Here is a 26696-nt window from a genome sequence, read left to right as displayed (position 1 = left end):
CAAATACATGTACTTCTTGATAGACTGCTATCATGTTGCAGCAAAACATATACGCAATTACAATGATACAGTCAAGCTTGTACAATGTGTTGAAAGTCCAATAAGTGGTCTCATTATAAGGTGCCTTCTCAATACAAGTTCAGTTCCCAAGGAAATTACTACAACGGAAACATTAGAATGGTTCATGTATATATTTTTACACAGACGGTCTATTTATATAGGGGGTCGCATAAAACGGTTATTTAAAAACTTTTCGTTGTTGTGTGAAATTTGAAGAATAAGAAAGATAAGTTTGGGTGTACATGCATACATCAATTTGAAATCAAAAGTTATCGTGAACGACCTACTTCCATGTCTTTCTTTTTTTAACTGAATTCATTGCCTGTTGTATTGAAATTTTAAATACGGTTATTTAAAAACTTTTCGTCGTTGTGTGAAATTTGAAGAATAAAAAGATATGAAAATGTTTCATTAACGGCCAATGCTTATTCACAGTAATTTTTTTGAGTAGGGGAACATGGAGGTCATTGAATCACTGAATCACTCGATGACATCGAGTTAAGCCAATGGCTTCTGTATGATGTATGATCCTTGTCGGTAAACTTCTGCTGGACACGACTTCCTTCCGGTTGCGCAAGCAGGTTGATTTTCAATAATTGTAATTAACTATTAACAATATATATGTACATTTATATACAGTTTCTTTGTGTAACGATTAGGTTAGAGTCATATTTTCTGTGTCATTTAAAAGAAAACACACATCAGAAGCGAGTCGAAAACTATTAATGCCATTGACTGCCCGCGAACTGATATTTATAAAAAGGAGGGCTCGAATTTCCGTGGATGATCTTTCCAGTGCTTGTTAAACCTATCTTTAAAACAGTTAACACTTGGAGCCGAGGTCATATGTTTGGGTAGCGAATTGCATGGTTGAATAACTCTGTTACTGAAATAAATGGCAGTTTGATGCTTTCTACAGCGTTTTTTGAACAGCTTTTTGGAATGTCCCCTTGTTCTCTGTAGTCGCACATTTTGAACAGCTTGTCCTTATCAAGGCTGTCTATGTCGTTCAAGATTTTAAAAACCTTGATCATATCTGCCCTTTCTCTTCTGTATTCTAGTGTTTGTTATCCAAGAGTACGAAGCTTATCCGGATATGATCTGTCCTTAAGTGATGGTACACGTTTAGTAGCTCGACATTGACATTTTTTCTATAGCCCTTTGGTCCTTGATGTACATTGGTGACCAGATTACTGAGGCGTACTACAAATGTGGCCTTACAATAGATTTGAATTGTCTGGTAAAGATGTCGTTACTCATATATATGAAGCTTCTAAAGATTATTCCGACTATTTGATTGGCCTTGTTTGCTGTTTTCTGAAAATGAACTGAGAAGTTCAAATGATCATCAATGTGAACACCTGGGTCTTTTTCGCTATTGACTTTGCTGATATGATACGTTATGTAATCCTGTTGTAGAGTGTATTCTGACAGTTTTTCCTTGAATCCTATTTCGATGTGGTTACACTTTTCGATATTTAGCTTCATTAACCACCTATCTGCCCATTGACACATGTTGTTGATACTGTTTTGTAGATTTTCCCTATCTTCCTGTGTAGAATTTGTGGTCGAAAGTTTGGCATCGTCAGCGAATAATTTTGTTGTACAATTTAATATTTCTGGTAGATCATTAATGTATATCAAGAAAAGTAGGGGTCCAAGTACACTCCCTTGCGTAACTCCGCTTAGGACTGGGAAGCTTTACGATATTGAGCCATTAATGGCTACTTGTTGTGACAATCCTGTTAAGTATTCCTTAATCCAGCAAAGTACCCTCCCTGTGACTCCATACGATTCAAGTTTAAATAACAGTAAACGGTGGCATACTTTGGAAAAGGCTTAACTAAAGTCCATGTATATGACGTGTCAAGATTGGTGCCATCGACGAGTAGTTTAGCCCATTCATCCATTGTTTCCAGTAGTTGGGTTGTACAAGATTTCTTAGGTGTGAAGCCATGTGGTTCTTTATTGAATGAACTATTGGTTTCTATGTGATTACATATGTCATCCCTTATAATTCTTTGTAGTATTTTACATGGCACCGAGGTCAAACTGAACGGTCGATAGTTGCTGGGGTCATTCCTTGATCCTTTTTTGAAAATTGGTGTTACATGTGCGTGCCTCCATTCTTCTGGTAGTTTTCTATTTCTAATGACATATTGTAAAATATAGAAAGAGGTTTTTTGAGCTCTTGAATGGTTTCGACGATGAATTTTAGGGTGCATGTTATCCGGTCCTGCAGCTTTGTTTGGTTTTGTATTTTTGATAGCCCTTTCCAAAGTTACATTCGAAATAACAACAGATTCCAATCTTTCCGGAAATATTCCAGCATTGACACCTGGTGGTATAGTGTTGGGATCGTCTACGAATACACGTGAGAAAAATGTATTCATGACATTTGCAGAGTCTTTGTCATTTGTTGTTAGGTTTCCACCTTCATTTCGGATTTGTTTTTGTTTTTGATCTCACATGTTTCCAGAAGAGTTTTGGGTCAGTTGTAATTTTCTCAGACAGATCTTTTTCGAAATTGTCTTCAGAGCGTCTGATGTTTTTAGTAACTAAATTTCTTACCTCTTTATATGAATTCCAGTTGTCAGGTGGTCTTCAGTGAGGGTATTTTTTCCATCCTTGTGATTTACTTTTAATGGATAGACGTGCGGTCTGGTTTAAACTTGATTTGTTCTTGGCGTTGGTCAGATTGGTCTTATATACAGGTATGTACTTGTCATTCATCGTAAAAAGGGAATCTGTAAGACTTGTCCACGCCTGGTTTTACATCACGTTTATTTACAATTTCCTCCAAGTCTATCTTGATGAGTTCTTCACGGATGGACTTTTAGTCACCCCTGTAGAAGTTTTTGCGCTGTTGCTTCGTTGTATCAGTTTGCATATCTACGTAACAAAGGAAGTCAAAGTTCAGAGATATGTGATCACTTATTTCGAGGCTCTCGTTATATTCCAAATTATTTATCATGCGTTCTTCGTTAGTAAATATAAGATCACGGACTGATGGAGTTTGGTCTTGCCGAAATCTAGTTGGTTTCTTAACATGTTGATACCAAACATTATCTGGAGTTTTATCCAAGAATCTAGTTGCTGGGTGGTTATGACTTGCTGTTGAAGTGGTATTGTTCCAATCAATTTCTTTAAAGTTGAAGTCCCCAACTATAAGTTTGTGCGTACAATTGTTGTTGTTTATTTCATTTAGTAAAGATATAACTGCTGCATTGTTGTCGTCATTGCTGTAATGTTTTATGTTTAACAATTAGGTCTGTTTTGTAATATATGGCAACCCCCCCCCCNCCCCCCCCCCGATGATTGAGAGTTGTTCCGAATAAAACGTCATATCCTTCGATGTGTGTCGATTCGATATGGATTTCTCCGCCAGCAAAATTTTCAGTGGCAGCCATGATGTAGGTGCGCAACCGCAATATCTGCATATTGGTGTCATTGTATTACAGATATATGGTAATTGCAGCATTACACATCAGGTTTTCTCATCTATCTTTACAAGCCATTTCCTCCATTGTAAAATATATATACACTTGTACAGGTCCTTCCCGCTGTCGTCACTGCGTAACTGCTCCATGTCCGGTGAAAAGGAAATCCTTATCGAAGCCCTCCGGACCTCGCAATAGGGACAAAGCCAATTTCGCAGCACGGTCAACGGCCATGATGATGTTTAACTATGGACTAGAGTTGTCCGTGGTGCTGACCAAGGAGCTGCCCCAGGATTACCTGTACTGGGAGAGGAAGTTCTGTCAGCGATTTGAGGAGGAGCACATGGCGCTGTTCCCACTATGCATCCAGCGCCATATCAACTACTGGTACCCACTCCTTCGCTAGGTACGTACATGAACACTGTTCCTCACTAGGTCATATCTATAATGTACAAATCACTTTCCTTTCAGTGGCCAACATGCAATGTGCTAAATCACATGCTATCATAATTTGTACGCCAATTGTTATACCAACCTGTCTGATTGATTCATAGTTATCACACGACAGGAAAATAAAACATCGGGTTTATTTCAAGCGCTCGAGTTTCCACGGCAATGTTTTACTTATTCGAAGCCTCTCTAGTAATGATGCCAAAATGTACCTGAGTTCTGAGTGACTGAAGCATACGACAATAATGGCGCGGAAGTCTGATCGTCATAACTATCGTCATTGTGTTCTATTCATTATTTATAAATATATGATATAGACTGGTTAGACAACAGAAGGATTAACCTACAAAAAAAATAAAATATTATTATTTTATCTTTTATTGCAGATTCATTGCACTGATCAAGGAGAAGACGGCCGATGACAGTCAAACATGGAATGGAAGTTTTCCGATGACGTCATCGACTGATATGTGTGATAATAGCATATCGAACTAGTCCTCCATTTAGTGTTCATATATGTTTTATTGATGGTTTTTGCTGTGGTTAGTTCCAATAGGAACTATTCTACCTATCTGGACCTTTGCTTTTGGCTGGTCATAGTTATTGAACCTTGACCGCTAATGGTCTCACGAGGAATTATGTCCGTTGATTGTTGAATTTGTCATACATAGATAATTTTGCTGGTGTTGACCAGTGGTCACTCAACGTAGAAAATGTGCTTTGCATAAATAATGCTGGAAGGTTCATTATTGTATTGGTCAGTTTGAAGAAAGTTGATCTTGATCACTAGGAGTCTCGTTTAAAAAGATGACCGACGATTGTTGAATAAGTACAGTTCAGATATAACATTGCAAACCTTGACCTCTATTAATGGCCTTTTGGAACATTGTTGATCTTGACCTCTAGTGTTCACATGTTAATTGTGTCTATGCTTGGTGAATCGGTCAATTCTACTGTTACTCTGTCGGGTCTTGATCGCTAGTAGTCACATATAGAAGGTATCTATGCTTGCTTTATCTGTCCGTTCTTACTCTGTCGCGTCTTGATCGCTAGTGGTCACATATAAAAGGTGTCTATGCTTGCTTTATCTGTCCGTACTTACTCTGTCGCGTCTTGATCGCTAGTGGTCACATAAAGAAGGGGTCTATGCTTGCTTTATCTGTCCGTACTTACTCTGTCGCGTCTTGATCGCTAGTGGTCACATATAGAAAGTGTCTATGCTTGCTTTATCTGTCCAGTCTTACTCTGCCGAGTCTTGACCGCTAGTGGTCACATACAAAGAGTATATCATCTTACTTTTTCGTTCAGTTCTTTCTCTGTCGGGTCTTGATCGCTAGTGGTCACAGGTAGAGATGGTCTAATCTGGCTTTATCGGTCAGTTCTTACTCTGTCCTGTCTTGACCACTATTGGTCACATATAGAAGGTGTCTATGCTTGCTTTATCTGTCCGTACTTACTCTGTCGAGTCCTGATCGCTAGTCGGTTACATATAGAGAGTGTCTGTGCTTGCTTTATCGGTCATTTCTTACTCTGTCGCGTCTTGATCGCTAGTGGTCACTTATAGAGAATGTCTATGCTTGCTTTATCTGTCCGTTTTTACGCTATCGCATCTTGATCGCTAGTGGTCACATGTAGAGATGGTCTAATCTGGCTTTATCGGTCAGTTCTTACTCTGTCATGTCTTGACCGCTATTGGTCATGTGTAAAGAGTGTCTATGCTTGCTTTATCGGTCAATTCTACTGTAAGTCTGTCGGATCCTGATCGCTAGTCGGTTACATATAGAGAGTGTCTGTGCTTGCTTTATCGGTCATTTCTTACTCTGTCGCGTCTTGATCGCTAGTGGTCACATATAGAGGGTGTCTATGCCTGCTTTATCGGTCCGATCTTACTCTGTCGCGTCTTGACCGCTAGTGGTCACATACAAAGAGTATATCATCTTACTTTTTCGTTCAGTTCTTTATCTGTCGGGTCTTGATCGCTAGTGGTCACAGGTAGAGATGGTCTAATCTGGTTTTATCGGTCAGTTCTTACTCTGTCATGTCTTGACCGCTATTGGTCATATGTAAAGAGTGTCTATGCTTGCTTTATCTGTCCGTTTTTACGCTATCGCATCTTGATCGCTAGTGGTCACATATAGAAGGTGTATATTCTTGCTTTATCTATCCGTACTTACTCTGTCGCGTCCTGGTCGCTAGTGGTCACATATAGAAGGGGTCTATTCTTGCTTTATCTGTCCGTTTTTACGCTGTCGCATCTTGATCGCTAGTGGTCACATATAGAGAGGGTCTATGCTTGCTTTATCTGTCCGTTTTTACGCTATCGCATCTTGATCGCTAGTGGTCACATATAGAGAGTGTCTATGCTTGCTTTATCTGTCCGTTTTTACGCTGTCGCATCTTGATCGCTAGTGGTCACATATAGAGAGTGTCTATGCTTGCTTTATCTTTCCAGTCTTACTCTGCCGAGTCTTGACCGCTAGTGGTCACATACAAAGAGTATATCATCTTACTTTTTCGTTCAGTTCTTTCTCCGTCGGCTCTTGATCGCTAGTGGTCACATGTAGAGATTGTCTAATCTGGCTTTATCGGTCAGTTCTTACTCTGTCATGTCTTGATCGCTATTGGTCATATGTAAAGAGTGTCTATGCTTGCTTTATCGGTCAATTCTACTGTTAGTCTGTCGGATCCTGATCGCTAGTCGGTTACATATAGAGAGTGTCTGTGCTTGCTTTATCGGTCATTTCTTACTCTGTCGCGTCTTGATCGCTAGTGGTCACATATAGAGGGTGTCTATGCCTGCTTTATCGGTCAGTTCTTACACTGTCAAGTCTTGACCGCTTGTTTGCTTTATCATTAGTTCTTACTCTGTCGATTCTTGACCGATAGTGGTCACATGTAGAATATATATTATAACTTCTTGCAGAACATGCATATTTTGTTTAGTCTTGTTGTGTCGGTCAGCAAAGTAGCTATAATAGTCCCATGTAAATTGTGCCTATGATGGCTGTAGAGGTCATTGCTCGACTGCTATCGTCATGACTACATGTACACATGGTCAAAGTGGTCAGTCTATGTCGAATATACTGTTATATAAAACTTTGGCGATTATGCTTCGGTCAGTTAAATTTCAGGAAAAGCTTGTTTGTTAACAATCATACGAGAAATAAACATCTTAAACATCGTTCTCGTGTTCAATGTTTCCTTTTCTGATTTTTCTATATTCTCTTTGGCAGTGTTTCTGTGAACACCCGTCTTCATTTGACCTCTTATGACCTCATTTGACCTCGTATGACATTAGCTGTTGCGAGGACATTAAACGCGATACAAAAAAACAAAAACATGTTCAATGTAATGTTTGTTGACGGACTTGTTGTATGGACAATGACTTCCCTTACATATCACTAGGTATGCGAGCGAGAGTCGTCAGGTGTGCTTTATAGTCAACTATCTAAAATGTTTTTTCAAAAATTATAGGAGTACTGGCATATAACTTTAAATAACGAGTAAAGTGGGTATAACATGGACCATGCCAATACTAAAAAGAGATTGTGGTAGCCATCAAGTTTACGGCAAACCGTCACCAGAAGATAGAGTCTACCACCTTGTATGACGAAGGATGAACGTACGACACATACGGGTGTTTGTGTGTCTTAATAAATACATTTGAATAATAAAAGCATTCAAGTAATACAATTAAAAATGACCATAACATCTTTTAAAAGGCTTAAATATCTTTAATGTATTTTGAATTATTTCTGATAACAACTGAAGCCAGATTGTTTTATAGGACAAGAACTATGTGCTTCGTTCAGTAAAACAACAACAACAACAACAACAACAATACAAAGGATATGCATCACACCAATCTGGTTTAATATTGGTAATGATAAAGGTATAAACTTATGAAGGCGTGACTTTCTTTGTTTTTGGCCTGTTGCCCGTGTTAGCTTTGTACCACAGTTTCAGCTCTGCTATCGTCGTTGGGAGTTCGTGGCCCGATGCTTCCGGTAGCAATGACGTCAAATAGACCGCTATAAGACACATGACAGAAAAGACTGCTCCCGGCAGCCAAATGATGATGTTAGCCTATGATGAATAGAAATAATATCAGTTAGTCTATTTAAGGATTAAGTTGAATATACTTTTCACGCTATGGCGCTTCGCGGTTTATTTAGAGTACACTTCGTTTTTTTGTGCTATAGCTCCATAACATAATATATATATATAAGTCGATCCTTATAATGTAATCTACTATACACAATCCCAGTGGAAATCCACTTTTAATGATGGACTCTTTTCTCTTAGAAATTATTACGCCGCTGTATCAGCCAATCAAAAGCGAAGTTACAAACGGCGACGTCATTTATTTACGTTATGGGCTGATAACACACAGTTTTAAGCCAATGCAAATGTTTGTTACAAGCAAAATTATATTATTAGTATATATACTGTCACCACTAATGTAATTGGTAAAAAAAATCGGTAGTAATTTATCACGTTAGTAAAAGTTAATGGATTTCACCCTTTTAATTTATTTACGTTATGGGCTGATAACATAAATTGTTAAGCCAATGCAAATGTTTGTTACAAGCAAAATTAAATTATTTATATATACTGTCACCACTAATGTAATTGGTAACAAAATCGGTAGTAATTTATCACGTTAGTAAAAGTTAATGGATTTCACCTTTTTAATTTTAACTATGCAATATTTTTCTGAAAGAATTATATTTCGTTAAAGAAATTAAGAAAAGTAAAAACACATTTGACAATTGAAAAGATGTGTTGCCTTAATTATAGGAAGGTATGTTTAAATTAATTTTGTTCATAAAATATTATCACTGTAATTGGAGATAATAGGAGGGGGAAAATCAAATAAATACATCAATATTCCGGACTAATAAGGTTCTAATATTATACCGGAGCGGATATTTGACAAAAACAGCGAATTAGCACGCCACCACTGTCGGATTGTTTCTCCTTACCACAGACCCGGCAAACGGGGCCAGCATTCCTCCCATCCTAGAACATGTCGATGCCAGTCCTAGTCCGACGCTCCTTAAAATCATACAAGAAACATGTACATGTACATAAACTCACCACATATAAAAGAACATGCATACAAAGCAATCATCAGATACAAACTTGAATACTGCTCTTTTGTTTGGGACCCACACAACACAAACCAAATTCAACAAATAGAAAAAAACACAACGAAGAGCAGCACGCTACGTAAATAACAAATATCACAACATCAGCTCAGTTACAGACAAGATCCACAAACTACAATGGCCAACATTACAAACACGACGCCTTCACTCAAGAATAACCTTTTGATATAATAGTTCACCAACTCGTAGCAATAAAGCCAATATACATACTCACACCCGTAGACCTTCGAACCAGACATGCACACCCTTACGCATGCAAACACATATCTGCTACAAATGACACCTACAAATATTCATTCTTTCCACACACAATAACACAATGGAATCTCCTTCCCATAGCAGCAGTATAATCAACAACACTCGAGGACTTCAAGGCACACATAACCTATGCAGCAATTAAAGCCCTCATTACAGGCTAGAACATACGCACGCTTTTAACTTTTTTATCTTATACCCTGCACAAAAAAAAATAACTGTAAATAATCCCCCTTTTTCACGCCTCTGCACAGGGTCCCAAGCGCATAAACATCACCATTGACGGAACCTTTATACAGCTAAGAGAAAGAAGACAGTTTTAACATTATGCTATAAATCGTCAATGGAAACAACACAATTATATCTACAGCATTTACACGTTTAATTCTACATTAATTTCTTATTGTTCTTCAAAAAATATTTTGACTTCTTTCGATTTGAGGTACAAATGTAAAAAAAAAAATGAATATCATGTACTTAAATAAGTAAGTTCTAATTCGTGTTTAATTCTTTATTTAATTTAGGAAATAGGTTTGGATGGTTCTAATGGCGATTATAATCGCATGGAGGGACGGTACTCTATTGGTATGACGCCGGGCTCGTGACTGAAGGGTTGCGGGTTCGCGTCACGGCACAGCACTGTGCTGTATGTTTGAGCAAGATACTTTACTCTGCTTGTTCCAGTCTACTCAGCTTTAAATGAGTACGTGGTTGGGAAGTGCTAGAATTGTAGAATGAACTAGGTTGTGATAAAGCGGTATATAAGAACCTCGAATTATTAGTATTACTATTATTATTATAATATTGAACGTGAGACTCAAACATGTGATTGTAAGTATGAAATTTGGTTACAGATGCCAAACGGTAATTACACTCCACCATACGGCTGATTTGTCCTTCTATGTCTCATCAGTGATGCTGAAGACCAAAATACTGTTGGAACAACATGAACTTTGGTTTGAATACTCGAGGCCGATAGCATTCAAACACATGTTTTAATCGCCAGTTCACACGAAAAACAAAACTCTATCCCCATTTCATCAAATATAATGTTCATACTTTTTTAAGACACTCTGTATTAATCTTGCTATACGTACGTACTAAGTGTAAGGAAATGTCTGTATGACCTACGTTGGTAACGTGTCATATAATCATTAAACAGCATTATTTTCCGTGTTATAGGACCATAACACGGAACAGAATGCCGTTTAATGCTTATATTTACATTTTTCATTTTTTAACCTTTTAAACTCGATCTTCGCAAGAGGTAGAACAGCCCATAGAATTGCTCAAGGAATGTTGTCTCGTAACTTTTCCCGAAAAAAATAAAGTTCGTGGAAATCAACACAAACATATCGATACTATTTCCATAATTTAATCAATCAATATATTCAATTCACATTTTATAATAGTCTTACATAAATTGGTGAATATTATTTAATCATAGTGAGGCTTTTTGCTTATTCGCTTGCTAGTGCGGAGGGGAATAGCTATCCGGTTGTTAGTCGGTCCCATGGAGATATCAATACGCATATGTTGTGGTCTCATATCACGGAACTGACCTTAGTAGTGTTATAGAGTGGCAATGCAGAGCAAATGTAAATATACATGATTAAGTCAGACTGTATACGTTGGGTCAGAACCTGACTTGGTATAATATTGTTTCGTTAGGGAAGAATCATTATTAAGCCTCACACCGTTTATGTCAAACATTAACTTAAGACAAGTCACAGATATAAAATGTTCTTTTGTTAAAAAGCTTTTACTGGAAAAGTTACCTTCATCGCCTATTTTCTGGGTTATCATGTGAAAATAATATAATCCAAAATTAAATCTGGGATTGTCTCTTACCTTAGGTTAGTAGGGTACAATTCAGGTGTGTAGAGAAATATTGTACTAAATGAAGCTGTAATCCCAAACTTCCCAATGAAGTTGAAAACAAGAGAAACGGTTCCTAATGCAGTAACGTCATCTAAAATATAATATGCAAACATTGACGGTATTACAGAAAATAAAAGCTTGTTTTCAACACAGGTCTCTCTTCTTAAACAAAAAAAAATAACAGGGAGTTATAAAATAGTATATACATTGTAAATTTAACTTACACCAGGGAAGAAAATAGCAACAGGTCAACCGATAGACAGAGCCGAATTAATACTATAATACCTTTCTCTGCGTTCCATGATCTAACAAATACTGTAAAGGTTTTTTCCCCGTCGGATATTTATTTTTGCGATTTTAGCGGTATTACATATTTTTGCGAAATTACAGGTCCATCCTTACCATATTCTTATGTGCAATGACCACTAGAAATAAAATCCGCGAACAATTGATATCGTAAATAAAGCAACTTAGGAAATCCACGAAAATAGAAAACCGCAAAATAAGACTTCTGCAGTATAGGGTAAATCATTGTACATAATCATGTCCCATACAATGTTTGATAAGAATCTATGTAGCTACCTTGGTACGTTCTACATACTGTAGATACTGCTAGAGAGACACCGGCTATTGTATGGAATATTATACAGCTTTTCCTCCTCCCAAATCTGAAAAGAACAATAGTCCGTGACGATAGATATTTACTAAATTCTATGAACCTAATAATATTCAATTCGCCTACGCTCTAAGGCAGGAGTTTTTCCAAAAATGCTCAAAATAATATTTTTTGTATATAATGTATAATATAAATTTTCTCTAATACTTAATTAATGAATACATATTTTTTATGTTAATGTATAAAGCAAAACTCTTAAAATGCACGGCGCAGGTGGACCTCTTATTTCATGTTCCAATGACAAACTTCGTTTCATTAACTCAGACAAAATATTGCTACAGGGAAAATTTACATAAATACGCACGAAGTTCAAAAGTATAATTATAAAATAATAAATTCACGTAAGCTGAACTGATTTTTTTTTATTTCACTATGATAAGTAAACCTTGAAGGTAAATTCAAAGTTATTTAGTTCCAGCTTATAAACCTTCAGAGAAATTGAAATTATTCGGAAAACTGGAGTCGGGATTAACCAAATTCCACTGTATTAGTTTTACCTTTTGATGGAATACCATTGTGTGGCGGCGGCCGGGTACTCAACCAGGGCCATGAGGAAGTAGTTGATATAACGGTCACCAATGAGTGATGTAGATCCCAGGTATAATGCATAATACACAAGGCTGTTGGTTGTCCTGAAAAAAATGAGGTACTGAATTGGGTAACACTGCAAACTGAATCACAGATATAGCAATATTCCTGTACAAATCATGTAGGCTCACTTGCACACTTACTGTATACACCACTGATAAAGTTTTACTTGAACAACACCGCTATTTAATTCAGTAAAATGTATTTTGGCTTTATGCATCTAAAAACTACATTTTAACAGGTGTTCGATCTACTGGTTTTTGTAGTGATTATCTTACACACTGAGTTAATTTCAAACTATAAACAACTCTTAAATATACTCACCATGTATACCAAATTATGAGGGAATTAAGAAGAATTCGCTTGTGTTTGAATATAGTCAATGCATTGTATTGGTCCGGCTTTCTATCATTATGATTTTTTTTGTCATCATTGAAATTGTTTTTTATTTCCATCTCCGCTGTTAGTGAGTCTTCTTCCGGTGGAATGCTGGCAGGTTTTGCCAAAAATGCTTCCTTTTCATTGGCTTTTGTAGAGGCAGCTTTGATGACGGAATCAAAGTCCTTCCCATTCATGCGAGCCGCCATGCGGATTATTTTTTCTGCTCTTTCCTTCTTGCCGTTTGCAAGAAGCCATCTAAGCGATTCTTCAAGAAACCTGTTTATCAGAAGACATGAATATCTTTTGAAAATAGTATAGATTTGTTTGAAACTGATCATGCTTTTCGATGTTATAAATGTTAGAATCACAAATGGGAATTTACGTCAAATTACCCATAATGCAAATTAGATCGAACATCAATACACATTTCTAGATTGATTAAGAATACAAAAAATAGGATTCCGAAAATACACTACGAATTTTGAATATTAATAAGAAATTTTGTAATATCAATTACACAATTTTTTGAATATGAAGCACGATATTTCGAATATATATCTAACAAGATTTTAGCATAGCTAACATGCTTTGAAATACAAATCGCTTTATCAATTCCTAAAATAAGAACATGAATAACTCGTTTTAAATTTAAAAGCACAATGGTTATCACGAAGTATTAAAATATTTTGACGTTTGACACGATTAATCCAAACACTCATGCAATACCAATATTCAAACAGACTGTATGCCGATCCGACAGCAAAGGCAATCTGCATATAACGCCATGATACGTCTCGGAAGATGTAAGCTACAGGTGCGACAAGTATGCATCCTGTAGTCCAACAAACAATGTCAGCAATTTCCCACAAGTATCTGGAATTCACTGGCAGCGACTCCAAGGCAGCAACAGCAACTGTTAAACCAGTTCCCTGGAACGAGAGGAGGTAGAAATGCTGAGTTTTGTTTGAACTCAAAGAGGACTTGAAGACAATATTTTGCGAGCTTTCGAACACGCCCGTTTCCTTTGTCAAGCAAAGAGTTTAAAAAAATGTCCGATGTATTGACACTAAACCACTGAAAACACTGGGTGCCGAATCTTTATTACCTCATTTCAACATTCACTAAGGGACGGAATTTGTCAACATATAATCCGTCCCCTGACTGCTTGCAGTATATGTGTGCTATTTGACGAATTGTCTCAATATTTTCTCACAACTGACTTCACTAATTCGGCACACTGTGTCTTAGTAAATACGTTTCCACTGACTGATTATTTTCTAAACATTATGATAAGGAATCTTAGGTATTAATCTCGTTGCTGTTCATATATTGCTAAATTGAATACCAAGTTGCCCCAATGGTTCTTTGTTTTAAGGAGAAATTACCTATACTGACACATGCCTTGATAAATGATTCTATCTAAACAATTTATTGGTAGATACGTGTGGCGAAACAATGTTTGCTAGAATACTTGCATATCCGGCAGTTGATTCTTTTCATGTCAGGAATGGCGTAAAACATATCGCTTTGAATCCCTAACAGGTAACTATTTTATTGCTTGATTTTGTTTTGTTTTGATACTCCATAATTGACAGAAATAATGAAACTAAAGAAAAGCGACAAAATTGTCAATGGATTGCAAAAGAGGGTAGGGTTTGTGAGAGGCAGTAATAGACAAATTCCATAAGGAAACAAATTATAAAAAATCTGAATTGTTAAAATTATACATCTTTGATAAAAAAAAAACAACAACACACAAACACCTGTAAATACGCTTAACATTGAATCTTGGTATTTGTTGTATCATGAATGATACTGTTTCATGTTATACTTACTGATTGCGTTGCTCCCATTATAAACCTGAGGCCGATAAAGACTGCAGGATTAGGAGCCCATGCCGTACCTAGTGCCACAACAAACAGCGCGATATGGCAGAATATATGAACGGGTTTTCGTCCGTACACATCAGATAAAGAGGCGAAGATTGCCGATCCTACTCCTTGTCCAAGAATGACAATGGTCTGAGCTAATTCTGACGCTTCTCCTCCATCACAAAACAAGTTCCACTTAAAATAAACAAAGACATAAACACCATCATTCACTGCGAATTATTGACAAGGTTTGGGTCAACACTTTTGGGATATAAACATTAGCGTGGTGTGTAGACAAGTGTATCTAATGGAACAACTAGATTGCTCTTTTTATGCTTACGTGTATGACACTGGTGTTATGATTCAGTTTACTTTTGTAAGTGAAGTAAGGAACAACACTTTCTGTTAATGTGCTTAAACAGCCATTTACTTATACGTAAAAAATATTCATTTCTATTACATACAACTGAACATTGCATTATTACATAGTATTTTGTCATAATTATAAATAGGACGTGTTCCCTTGTAACAAGACAATAGCATAATTTACCAAAGATTTGCACTCTTCATGCCTTCCAGATTTTACCAGTTTTCAACAAAAAGACCAAAAACAATAACGAAGGCATAATAAGCTTTTAAGACGTATGCAAAGATAGGGTCAACGCCTATGGAGATTTAACATTAGCGTCGGTCTCCGCTTGGAATTTCAAATCAAGATCATTCCAAAAAGGTATGGGTATATAAAGCTTAAATGAGGAACAATTAGTTTCAGAATTCATTTTATGATAAATTGGACCTCATTGACTTACACCTGTGTGGGTGTTAAATTCCTCCAAAAGCACGTAAATGACACAATTACTATAAAATTATATCATCATCGTGTGAAACATATTTCAACTTTTATTTTGATACCGAATATTACACTTTTTCAAGAAAGAATTGTTCTCTTTATTGAAGATTTAAGGAGAAAAGTATGTGAAATTTCATTACTATTGAGAAAATTTCCATTTTTGACACGTTGGTTTACATAGTTCGAAAACGAGTCTTTTTTTTATACTTGCTTAAAAATTGGCTTCCAATAATTTCTTTCAACATCAGGAATTTCAAAAAAATTGACAAACGGTAAATTTGTCATATAACACTTTTGATTAAGAAAAAAAACACAAAAAAACATAGCTTTCTTTCACCTTTCCTTCAACTTGTGTTTCTTCATGACCACAGGTCATTGGGTCTTGATATTTTTCACGTAGGTTGTTCATGTGAATGGATTTAATTTTTGTAAACGTTGATGACCCTGAGCTTCGTTCAAGGTCACACAAATCAAATGTGCTTACCAATATTTCTTTTGTATGGGAAGGTAGTCAGACAAGGATGTTTTCCCTTGCTTTATTTGTTTAGAGTTAACGAAAAAACATTATGTAATATTTTTTTATATTTTGTTTGAAGGGGCTGGTCGGGGANCGTCACCTGACAGTCTAAAACTCTCAATTGACCCAGATCAGTGATGTAATTTTACCGCACGCGCGTCATCAACAAGGCCAAATGTAAACATCGCGGCGAAAGAAAAAGATGCATGCAAAAGTCATGACAGGCACGAGGTATCAATACCGTTATATATAACAACAACATATAGGTAGGAATACTACACTTGCATCATACATGACCTTTGAAAACAATTATTTACGTATAGTATTGCTGTCTTGTCCGCTAGTTGAGTCCGACATGGCTGATAGACGGCGTGCTATTGTTGTTATCTTCACTGCCTCACTTTCGAAACAACCACGTGACATATATAAATAGATCTGCGCTAAATTTACGGGGGGATTCCCTGAGATTTTAGTGGTCAAAACTGGACATTGCAAGCAGATCTCGACCATCATATTGCCGTGGTATAACTTTTGGAAGGCCAGAGAACGCATTTAGACCCATTTATTTCCGTAATTTTCCCCCCGACCAGCCCCTTTAATGAATGGGCATTATAATATAAAAACAAATAATAAATCAGAACCGAAAGTCAAAGGCTAACTAATACCCCCACTCCAATATAAACAAAATTGTAAGCTAAAGGCTAACTGAGGCAAAACACTGAAAAGAAATCCATAGTCTCCCAACAGTAATTATTTAAGTATAGATGTGACTGACATACTTCCTGTACTCCCTCCCCATGCCAAAAGATATTTGCATACCAATCTCGTTAGCCCAGATGAACAAGGTTTGATGTACTCGTCCTAGTAATCAAGGAAGAGTTGTCTAGAAAAAGAATTTTAACAGAGGCCCATAACTCCTTAAAAAGGGTCGAAATCAAAAAAGTATATCTGTAAACTTTCATTGAAATCGGCCCAGTAGTTTATGAGGCAGACAAAGATTGTTTTCAACAAAGGACCATGACTCCTTTTTAAAGGGTCTGAATGAAAAAATACTACTTGGATGCACAATGTCAGGGGGTAGTTACCATATCTGTAAACTTCCGTTGAAATTGGCCCCATAGTTTTGTAAGAGTTGTCTGGACAAGTATTGTTCAACAAAGAGCCGTTAAGTTACTCCGTAAAAAAGGGTCAGAATGAAAAAATGTAATACCTGAATGCAGGTGGCAGTTATCATATCGGGAAACTTTCGTTGAAATTGGTCTATTACTTTAGAAGGATTTTTCCGGACAGACTTTTTCTACGGACAGACAGACGAACAGACAAACTGATTCCAGTATACGGGGTATAATAAAGTGTATACTAGTATTACTATTAATATTATTTTATTGTTTCTATATAATTGCATATCTTTGTCTATAACACAATCTCAACCTTAAGTAGTTCTCCAGAGGAAAGATTACTTTGGCAGAATACATATTCATGAGTTATTACTGCTGAACATAACTTAAAACATGCGTAATATAATAAAGTATTTCGGTATGATACACAAACAGAAAATGTATCGGTGTTTGCAAAAATAAACATTGATAATCAAATCTCCCTGATTATGTGAAATCGGGCATTGTTCATGTTTGGCATGCTAAAAAAGTACTTTACCGGTTTCGATATTACATAAAAAATAATAGACAGAATATATATATATTTCAAAGAAATTTAAAATATAGACTACTATTTTAACTATATATCGGTAAGGTGACAATGTTGGTTATATTTTAAATTTTGTGAAAATTTTGCATGTTTTTCTAATTAAAAGTATCACTAGGTTTACGTCATGTATACCAATATGACATATTCAAAATAACAGTAATTTTATAGACTATACATAATCATTATTTATTTTCAAAATAGCATTCTCCTGTGACATTTACATGTCATTTTGTTAGGATACCCTGTCACTCAACTTGGTGTTACGCAAGGAGGTCCACTACGATTATCAGTAGTAATTATAAATCATCATTTATAGAGTTATTGATTATTTGTATGTATCTACTTATGGCAAAGGAAAAAAAGAAATTAAATTGGGGCCAAATGTTGACCCCACCTTAGGAAATAAGGGAAAAAATTTGGACTTCAATATTTTATCTTGAGGTGTTAACTTTTTAACCGAAAAATCGTTTCCGTGAAAACGGGCACCTCACGGGGGAAACAATTTACAGCATTGATGTTTTGAATATGCATGAAATAACCTACCTCTGTTACAATGGAGGCATCATGGCGGACATCATACTTATACCCCGATACACAGTCTGTACTTGTAACAAGGGTGGAGTTAGAACCGTTGTTGAACACATCTATAGAACATTGGTGGTAGACAAATGTGTAGGTAGAACTGTCATTGTGGTCCTGATAGGGAAATACGTCTCTTGGTGTTGTTTCTTTGCACTCAAATGGGGGACGATAGGCTTCAAATAAAACAAATACATTCCACAATGTCATTACACAAATAAAAAACATATAGATAAATACTGTAGATTTGATGAAGGAATAATCTTGCCATTATTATGATGGTTTCGAATGCGATTTCTGAGTTAGAACAAATTTTCGTGCGAGGAAATGTTTGATTGATTGACCTCGAAAGTTCACTTTATCTCGCACAACAAAATAATATATATAGGGGATATATACAATATTTTTTTATTTTTTTATTCTGTAACTAAATCATATTAATTAATTTCAGTTATCTATCTTTAATCCTATTTATTTAAACAGTTTATCAGTAATCAGTATTTTGAACACGTATTTATCTGTTCAATATTCATTCACTGAATAGCAGAAGGTCCAGAGGGCCTGTATCGCTCACCTGAATATTTAAGCAGTCATAACAAAATATTCTCATTAAATATTATCTTGCACTACAAATATTTCCCTCGCAAACTTTGTCGGCTTCATCTGTAGAAACTACCAGCCAAATGATATTATAAGATTCTATGCTTTTGGTTTTTTCTTCAGAAGCTGTTTGACATATTTTCTCCTGTGACCTTGTAAGTAGGTCAATGTCATTTTCCTTCTCAAACTTTGTTAGCTCTATCCCAAAAAGCTACCAGCCAAATCTTATGAATCCATTCCTTTTGGTTCTTCAAAACAAATTGTTTGAAATTTGTTGACGTCTGTGACCTTTAAAGTAGGTTAAGGTCATTTTCATTGCAATCTTTGGTGAGCTCTATCCCAGGAAGCCACCAGCCAAATATCATAATGTTATGCCTTTCGATTATTTAGAAGTATTGAAAGTAGGTCAAGGTTATTTTCATTCCTAAACTTTGTCGGGCTTTATCTCAGGAAGCCACCAGCCAAATATAAAGACTCTATACATTTTAGTTCTTCAGAAGAAGTCGTATGAAAAGTTTGACACATTTGACCCTTGTGACCTTGAAAGTAGGTCAAAGTCATTTTAATGCAGAAACTTCATAGCACTCCATTCCAGGTACCTACTGGCAAAATCTTATGACCCTATGCCCTATGCAACTTGAGAAAAAGATTTTTGTNGTCATTTTCATTCTCAAACTTTGTTGGGCTCTTTCCCAGGAAGTCACCAGCCAAATATTTAGGTTCTATACCTTTCAGTTCTTCAGAAGAAGTTGTTCTAAGCGTTAGACATATCTGACTCCTGTGACCTTGACAGTAGGTCAAAGTCATTTTCATTCTCAAACTTTGTTGGGCTCTTTCCCAGGAAGCTACAAGCCAAATATGAAGGTTCTATATCTTCCAGTTCTTCAGAAGAAGTCGTTTGAAGTGTTTGACATATCTGCCTCATGTGACCTTAAAAGTAGGTCAATGTCATTTACATTCTAAAACTTTGTTCGGCTCTTTCCCAGGAAGTAACCAGCCAAATATTTAGGTTCTATAACTTTCAGTTCTTCAGAAGAAGTCGTTTGAAGTGTTTGACACATTTGACCCCTGTGACCTTGAAAGTAAGTCAAGGCCATTTTTATTCGCAAACTTTGTTCGGCTTATTCCATGGAAGCTACCTACCAATTGTCATGTCTCTAAACCTTTCGGTATTTCAGAAGAAGTTGTTTGAAGGTTTTTACATATTTGACCCTTGTGACCTTGGAAGTAGGTCAAATTCTGTTTTTTTCGCAAACTTTGTCGGGCTCCATATAAGGAAGCTACCAGCTAAATATCATGACTCTATGCCTTCGTGTTCTTCAGAAGAAGTCGTTTGAAGGAAAGTTGACGGACGCCGGACAGACGCCGGACGACAGACGAACGGACGGACGACGGACCCGCGCCATGGCATAAGCTCAGGCAGGTGAGCTTATAATATATATAGGGATATATATACAATATTGTTTTATTTAATCTTGTTGATGATTTTATTCAGTAACTAAATCATATTAATTAATATCAGTTATCTATCTTTAATCCTATCTTTTTTAAACGGTTTATCAGTAATCAGTATTTTGAACACGCATTTATCTGTACAGTAGAATAGTAGAAATTGAATGGAAACAAGAGGCCCAGAGGGCCTGTATCGATCACCTGAATATTTAAGCAGTCATAGCAAAATCGTCTCATTAAATATTATATTGCAGTATTTCCCTCGCAAACTTTGTCGGTTCCATCTGTTGAAACTACTAGCCAAATAATATTATAAGATTCTATGCTTTTTGGTTTTTCTTCATAAGTTACTTGACATATTTTCCCATGTGACCTTGTAAGTAGGTCAATGTCATTTTCCTTTTCAAACTTTGTTAGCTCTATCCCAAAAAGCCACCAGACAAATCTTATGAATCCATTCCTTTTGGTTCTTCAGAACAAATTGTTAGCTAAATATCATAACCCTAGGCCCTCAAGTTCTTCAGAAGAATTCGCTCAAAGAAAAAGTTAATGGACGGACGGACGGACGGAGGGACGATAGACGACGGACGCCGCAGTACGGCATAAACTCACATGGCCCTTCGGGCAAGGTGAGCTGATTAAACCAATACTTCAGCAAACGAGAACATAGTTGGAACCAAAAGACGACGATAGCAACAACTGCAACAAAAACGACGACAACAGCAGTAGAACCAACGAAAACAACGAAAACAACAACAACGACGGCGAAAGCAACAACACAACAAAAACAACAACAACAGAAACTGATCAAGTAACCAAAAACCAAAGACGAAACCAAAAACTCAGAAATGGTAGGAACGACCGGAACGTAACATTATCACCAATTGATAATTGACAAAAAAATGAAATCTTAGAACTGAGAACACAAACAATACACAATCATTTCGAATTTGCAGCTTTTTGCCTGAATTGTTTAAGGTCATAGGAGTGTATTGCTAAACGGAAAAAGGAAGTACATCCCTAGTTGAAAATCTAATGTAGGGAGACAGTATCACAATTTCCGCATATTCTAATGTTTAATATTAAACTGATGAATATTGTATGCTTATTATTGACAGAACAGTGTGTTCTTTCAATATTAAAGTATTGCATAGCAATCCAGGCATTAATTCAGTTGTTTTTTAATCGATGAGTCACATGTGTCCATTTTTCTGTACTTCAGGAAACCGGCTACCTATTTCACTACTGTGAAGTTTTTCAAAAACGATAACTCTTGCATGCAATTACAATGTGTATGTGTATATGGTCTTATTATAAAATGTAATTTTTTAATCGTTTAGAGTAGTTTATTTTACACAATTTGAGCATTTATGAAATTCATATACATATTAATGCAATACTAATCTATGCTAGTATCATTTTTATTGACAGTATTTTGCAAAAGATTGTGTGTTTTTAATTATTTTTTCAAAATTCACTCCTTTTACATAAATTTCCATTTATAATCCTTAAAATTCTGACAACCTATATTTTTTTGGTGGCAGAAAATTTTCTTTACTTCAAACCAATATAACTACAAAATTTGAATAAATTCTACTGAGAAATGGCGACACAATCCTATTACCTTATGTATACTTTATTGTAAATTCAAATACTGTTTATTTTACTTCGCAGTGTTTGCAATCTCATCAGTTTGGGAATAACGAAATAAGACAAACTCGTTACCACTGATGTAAAATAGAAGAAAAAACCCATTATAGAAATTATAACATTTACTGAGAAAACGCTTAAAAAATCATTGTGTCGTCGCATGTGACAACCTAATATCGACATAATGTAAGACTATTAGCAATGACATCAATAACTTGCCTATAAAAACGATGGAGAGAAGGTGGAATGCAACTGGAATAACTGCAACGAGACAAAGGAAGATTTGGCCTCTCTGGTACCTTCCCCATGTTCCGAGGGATTTCCAAATCTCATCGACATCCAGGGGACCGTCCATGCTTATATTCTTAAATGGCTATATTGAGCGCAAGTCTTTCCTCAAGATCAAACGAATATGAATTTGGATGATCATGTGATTTCAAGGGTATGAGGTTGAATGCGTTGATACAAGATTTTAAAACTTACATCAGATTACGCGTAATAAATGTACACTGTATCTGTAGTATAATGTATTCACCGGGCTATGTTGACTTAACCTGACGTGACGTTGCATCTCATAAAAAAGATAATATAGTACTGTTTGTAGTTTGAGTGACTGTGTCTGACTAATGTATGATATTGCGATGATATTTAAGCAAATTTTGCTATGGTCCTTTAACACACATTACTATTGATTACAAGTTAATTAAACTCGGTAAGGTTATATGTAAGTTTGTCTCCAATAGAAATGTGTGTTATAGAACCATAACAGTATATGCTTAAATATTCATTATCTATAATTAGATTTTGATACAGAGTAGCTATGATTTATTCACATGTACGTAAACACCGAACTTTTTTTGCGAGGGGATAATAACTAGTTCGTTTTAACTAGATAAGTAACAAGATAGTTTTCTTTATCAGACTGACACTTCATGATATTTTGGCTTTGACACACACAACACATGTCATCAGAATTATGCTTAAATGAGTCTCACATTAGTTTTTATTCATAATAAATCTCAATTATATCCAAAAAATCACGACACAGCAACTTAAAAAGCATAAGACTATATAATTATTTCTATATATTTAATGTACTATCATGAACATGTGAGTATTAAGCATTCCAGTACCATTGCCAAAAACCATCATGTAACCATCAATTGGAAACTTTTTATTTGTTTTAACATAGAATTTTAGAACAGAAACCTATATCGCATGGAATTTTATTAAAGAAATAAAGATGAAAAAAACACCATTATTTTATGATTATACTTTTGAACTTCGTGCGTATTTATGTACATTTTTCCTGTAGCAATTTTTTGTCTTGGTTAATGAAACGAAGTTTGTCATTGGACTATGAAATAAGAGTTTCACCTGCGCCGTGCATTTTTCAACTTTTTTGAGATCTTTAATGTGAAAGATCTTTTAACGAATGTATACATCTTCGTTATGCCATTACTATGTATACACATACTTGTGTTTTCAAATCACACATTAATTCATTCAACACCACAAACATGCGATCATGATAAAAATATAAAAATACAAATGTATTTTTAAATCTTATATTTCCCTTTCATATCATATCCATGCAGTTATCTTAACCTTTTAATCTATCTTTGTTACATCCTGAGAAATACTTGTTCTCAAGACAAACGTTCTGAAACTGGTAAGGTCATACATGGCCCCCTTGATGGCAATAAGATCCAGAAACCCCTCAGAACACAAGGGAAGTACTAGTGGTAGCAGATGAAATGTTTCAGTTATTAGCATGATTTATGTAAAGCCTTAACAAATAAAACCCAAAAGACCCACACGTATCGACATGTTGTTTGATCTGTTTTTGTATCTTCTTAGTTATTGTTATCTGTTGGATTCAACCTAAATTTTGGATTTAATTCTAGTGTTTTAACACATTAACACCTGTTGGTCCTCTTTTCTATTTAACCTTATGATTCAGTCATCGAGATTAATACCTAGGATTCCTTATCATAATTTTAAGAACAACAATCAGTAAGTGGAAACGTATTTACTAAGACACAGTGTGCCGAATCAGTACAGTCAGTTGTCAGAAAATATTGAGACAATTCGCCAAATAGCACACCTATACTGCAGGCAGTCAGCGGACGGGTTATATGTTGACAAAGTTCGTTCCTTAGTGAATGTTGAAAAGAGGTAATAAAGATTCGGCACCCCGTGCCTTAGTGAATTGTTTTCAGCGGTTTAGAGACATTATTCATTTAAACTCTTTGCTTGACAAAGGAAACGGGCGTGTTCGAAAGCTCGCAAAATATATCTTTAAGTCCTGTTTGAGTTCAAACAAAAGTCAGCATTTCTACCTCCTCTCGTTCCAGGGAACTGGTTTAACAGTTGCTGTTGCTGCCTGGAGTCGCTGCCAGTGAATACCAGATACTTGTGGGAAATTGCTGACAGTGTTTGTTGGACTACAGGATGCATACTTGTCGCACATGTAGTTACATCTTCCGAGACCTACCCTGGCGTTATATGCAGATTGTATTTGCTGTCGGATCGGCATACAGTCTGTTTGAATATTGGTATTGCATGAGTGTTTGGGTGAATCGTGTCAAACGTCGAAATATTTTAATATTTCGTGATTTTGTGATTCATCTTTTCAAAATTGTGCTTTTAAATTTAAAACGAGTTATTCATGTTCTTATTTTAGGAATTGATAAAGCGATTTGTATTTAAAAGCATGTTATCTTTGCTAAACACTTGTTAGATATTCCAAATATTGTACTTCATATTCAAAAAATAGTGTGATTGATATTACAAAATTTCTTGTTAATTTTTAAAATTGGTAGTGTATATTCGAAATACTATTTTTTTATTCTTAATCAATCTAGAAATGTGTTGTGTAACTTTAATTCTAGGAATCGTGTGTTGATGTTCAATTTAATTTGCATGATGGGTAATTTGTGATTCTAACATTTATAACATCGAAAAGCATGATCAATTTCAAACAGATCTATACCATTTTCAAAAGATATTTATGTCTGATAAACAGGTTTCTTGAAGAATCGCTTAAATGGCTTCTTGCAAACGGCAAGAAGGAAAGAGCAGAAAAAATCATCCGCATGGCGGTTCGCATGAATGGGAAGGACTTTAATTTCGTCATCAAAGCTGCCACTACAAAAGCCAATGAAATGGAAGCATTTTTGGCAAAACCTGCCAGCATTCCACCGGAAGAAAACTCACTAACGGCGGAGATGGACATAAAAAAACAATTCCAATGATGACAAAAAAAAATCATAATGATAGAAAGCCGGAAAAATACAATGCATTGACTATATTCAAACACAAGCGAATTCTTCTTAATTCCCTCATAATTTGGTATACATGGTGAGTATATTTAAAAGTTGTTCGTAGTTTGAAAAGTGTGTAAGATAATCACTACAAAAACCAGGAGATCGAGCACCTGTTTAAATGTAGTTTTTAGATGCAGAAAGCCAAAATACATGTTACTGCATTAAATAGCGGTGTGGTTCATTTAGAACTTTATCAGTGGTGGAACAAAATATACCTATAATTAGACAATTAAGGAATAAGATTGAATCGATAGCAGCACTTTGATCAAAAGTATATTTGAGGTCAAATCTTACGATTTGGATTACACCGTGCATTGATTGATAGAGGGGGACCGTTGAGTTGTAGATATTGATATAGAGCTATCCATCTCACTAAGCTAGTGGAGACCAGGGTAACTTAGGTGTATTGACTGTTTAAAATGATTGCAATGTGGAAATGTTCGCGTCGGTAATTGTTCTGGTATGTCTTTACATAAATATTCGCGCATGCATATGTTCGCGTAAATGTACTCAAAACCAAAAACGCAAACATTTCCACCCCGCCACAATTTTCACATTTACAGTAAGTGTGCAAGTGAGCCTACTTGATTTGTACAGGAATATTGCTATATCTGTGATTCAGTTTGCAGTGTAACCCAATTCAGAACCTCAATTTTTTCAGGACAACCAACAGCCTTGTGTATTATGCTTTATACCTGGGATCTACATCACTCCCTGGTGACCGTTATATCAACTACTTCCTCATGGCCCTGGTTGAGTACCCGGCCTCTGCCACACAATGGTACTCTATCAAAAGGTAAAACTAATACAGTGGAATTTGGATAATCCCGACTCCAGTTTTCCGGATAATTTCAATTTCAATGTCCGTCCGTCTGTCCGTCTGTCCGAAGAGGTTTGTCAGCACTCTAGAGCCTTCATTCTTTCATGGATTTTAATGAAACTTTACACACATGTAAAGAATTAACATATCTTCAAGAAGTTTGAGTTTCAAGGTCATCGGATCAAGGTCAAGGTCATTATGACTATAAATAGAAAAACTTTGTCAGCACTCCAGCGTCTTCATTCTTTCTTGGTTTTTAATCAAACTTCACACAGTCATAAAGAATTAAAATATCTTCGACAAGTTCGAGTTTCAAGGTCATCGGATCAAGGTCAAGGTCACTATTACTATAAATAGAAAAACTTTGTCAGCACTCTAGCGTCTTCATTCTTTCTTGGTTTTTAATCAAACTTCACACA

The 26696-nt window shown here is 35.8% G+C and overlaps 1 protein-coding gene across 1 annotated transcript; it reads right to left on the bottom strand.

Moving 5' to 3' along the window:
• Positions 1 to 7797: 7797 nt before the first annotated feature.
• Positions 7798 to 22618, bottom strand: LOC110460208 (organic cation transporter protein-like). The gene is made up of 10 exons (XM_021513003.1): positions 22348 to 22618; positions 18391 to 18602; positions 14738 to 14968; positions 13629 to 13831; positions 12846 to 13178; positions 12431 to 12565; positions 11840 to 11925; positions 11228 to 11348; positions 8936 to 9008; positions 7798 to 8036 (listed from the first exon to the last, which is right to left on the bottom strand). Exons 1-10 carry the CDS (start codon positions 22481 to 22483, stop codon positions 7851 to 7853), a joined length of 1716 nt encoding a protein of 571 aa, XP_021368678.1. The 5' UTR covers positions 22484 to 22618; the 3' UTR covers positions 7798 to 7850.
• Positions 22619 to 26696: the final 4078 nt, after the last annotated feature.

Source organism: Mizuhopecten yessoensis, unplaced genomic scaffold (genome assembly GCF_002113885.1).
Source record: "Mizuhopecten yessoensis strain PY_sf001 unplaced genomic scaffold, ASM211388v2 scaffold10331, whole genome shotgun sequence".
Classification (NCBI taxonomy): Eukaryota; Metazoa; Mollusca; class Bivalvia; order Pectinida; family Pectinidae; genus Mizuhopecten; species Mizuhopecten yessoensis.
This window is presented reverse-complemented; position numbering and strand designations above follow the sequence as displayed.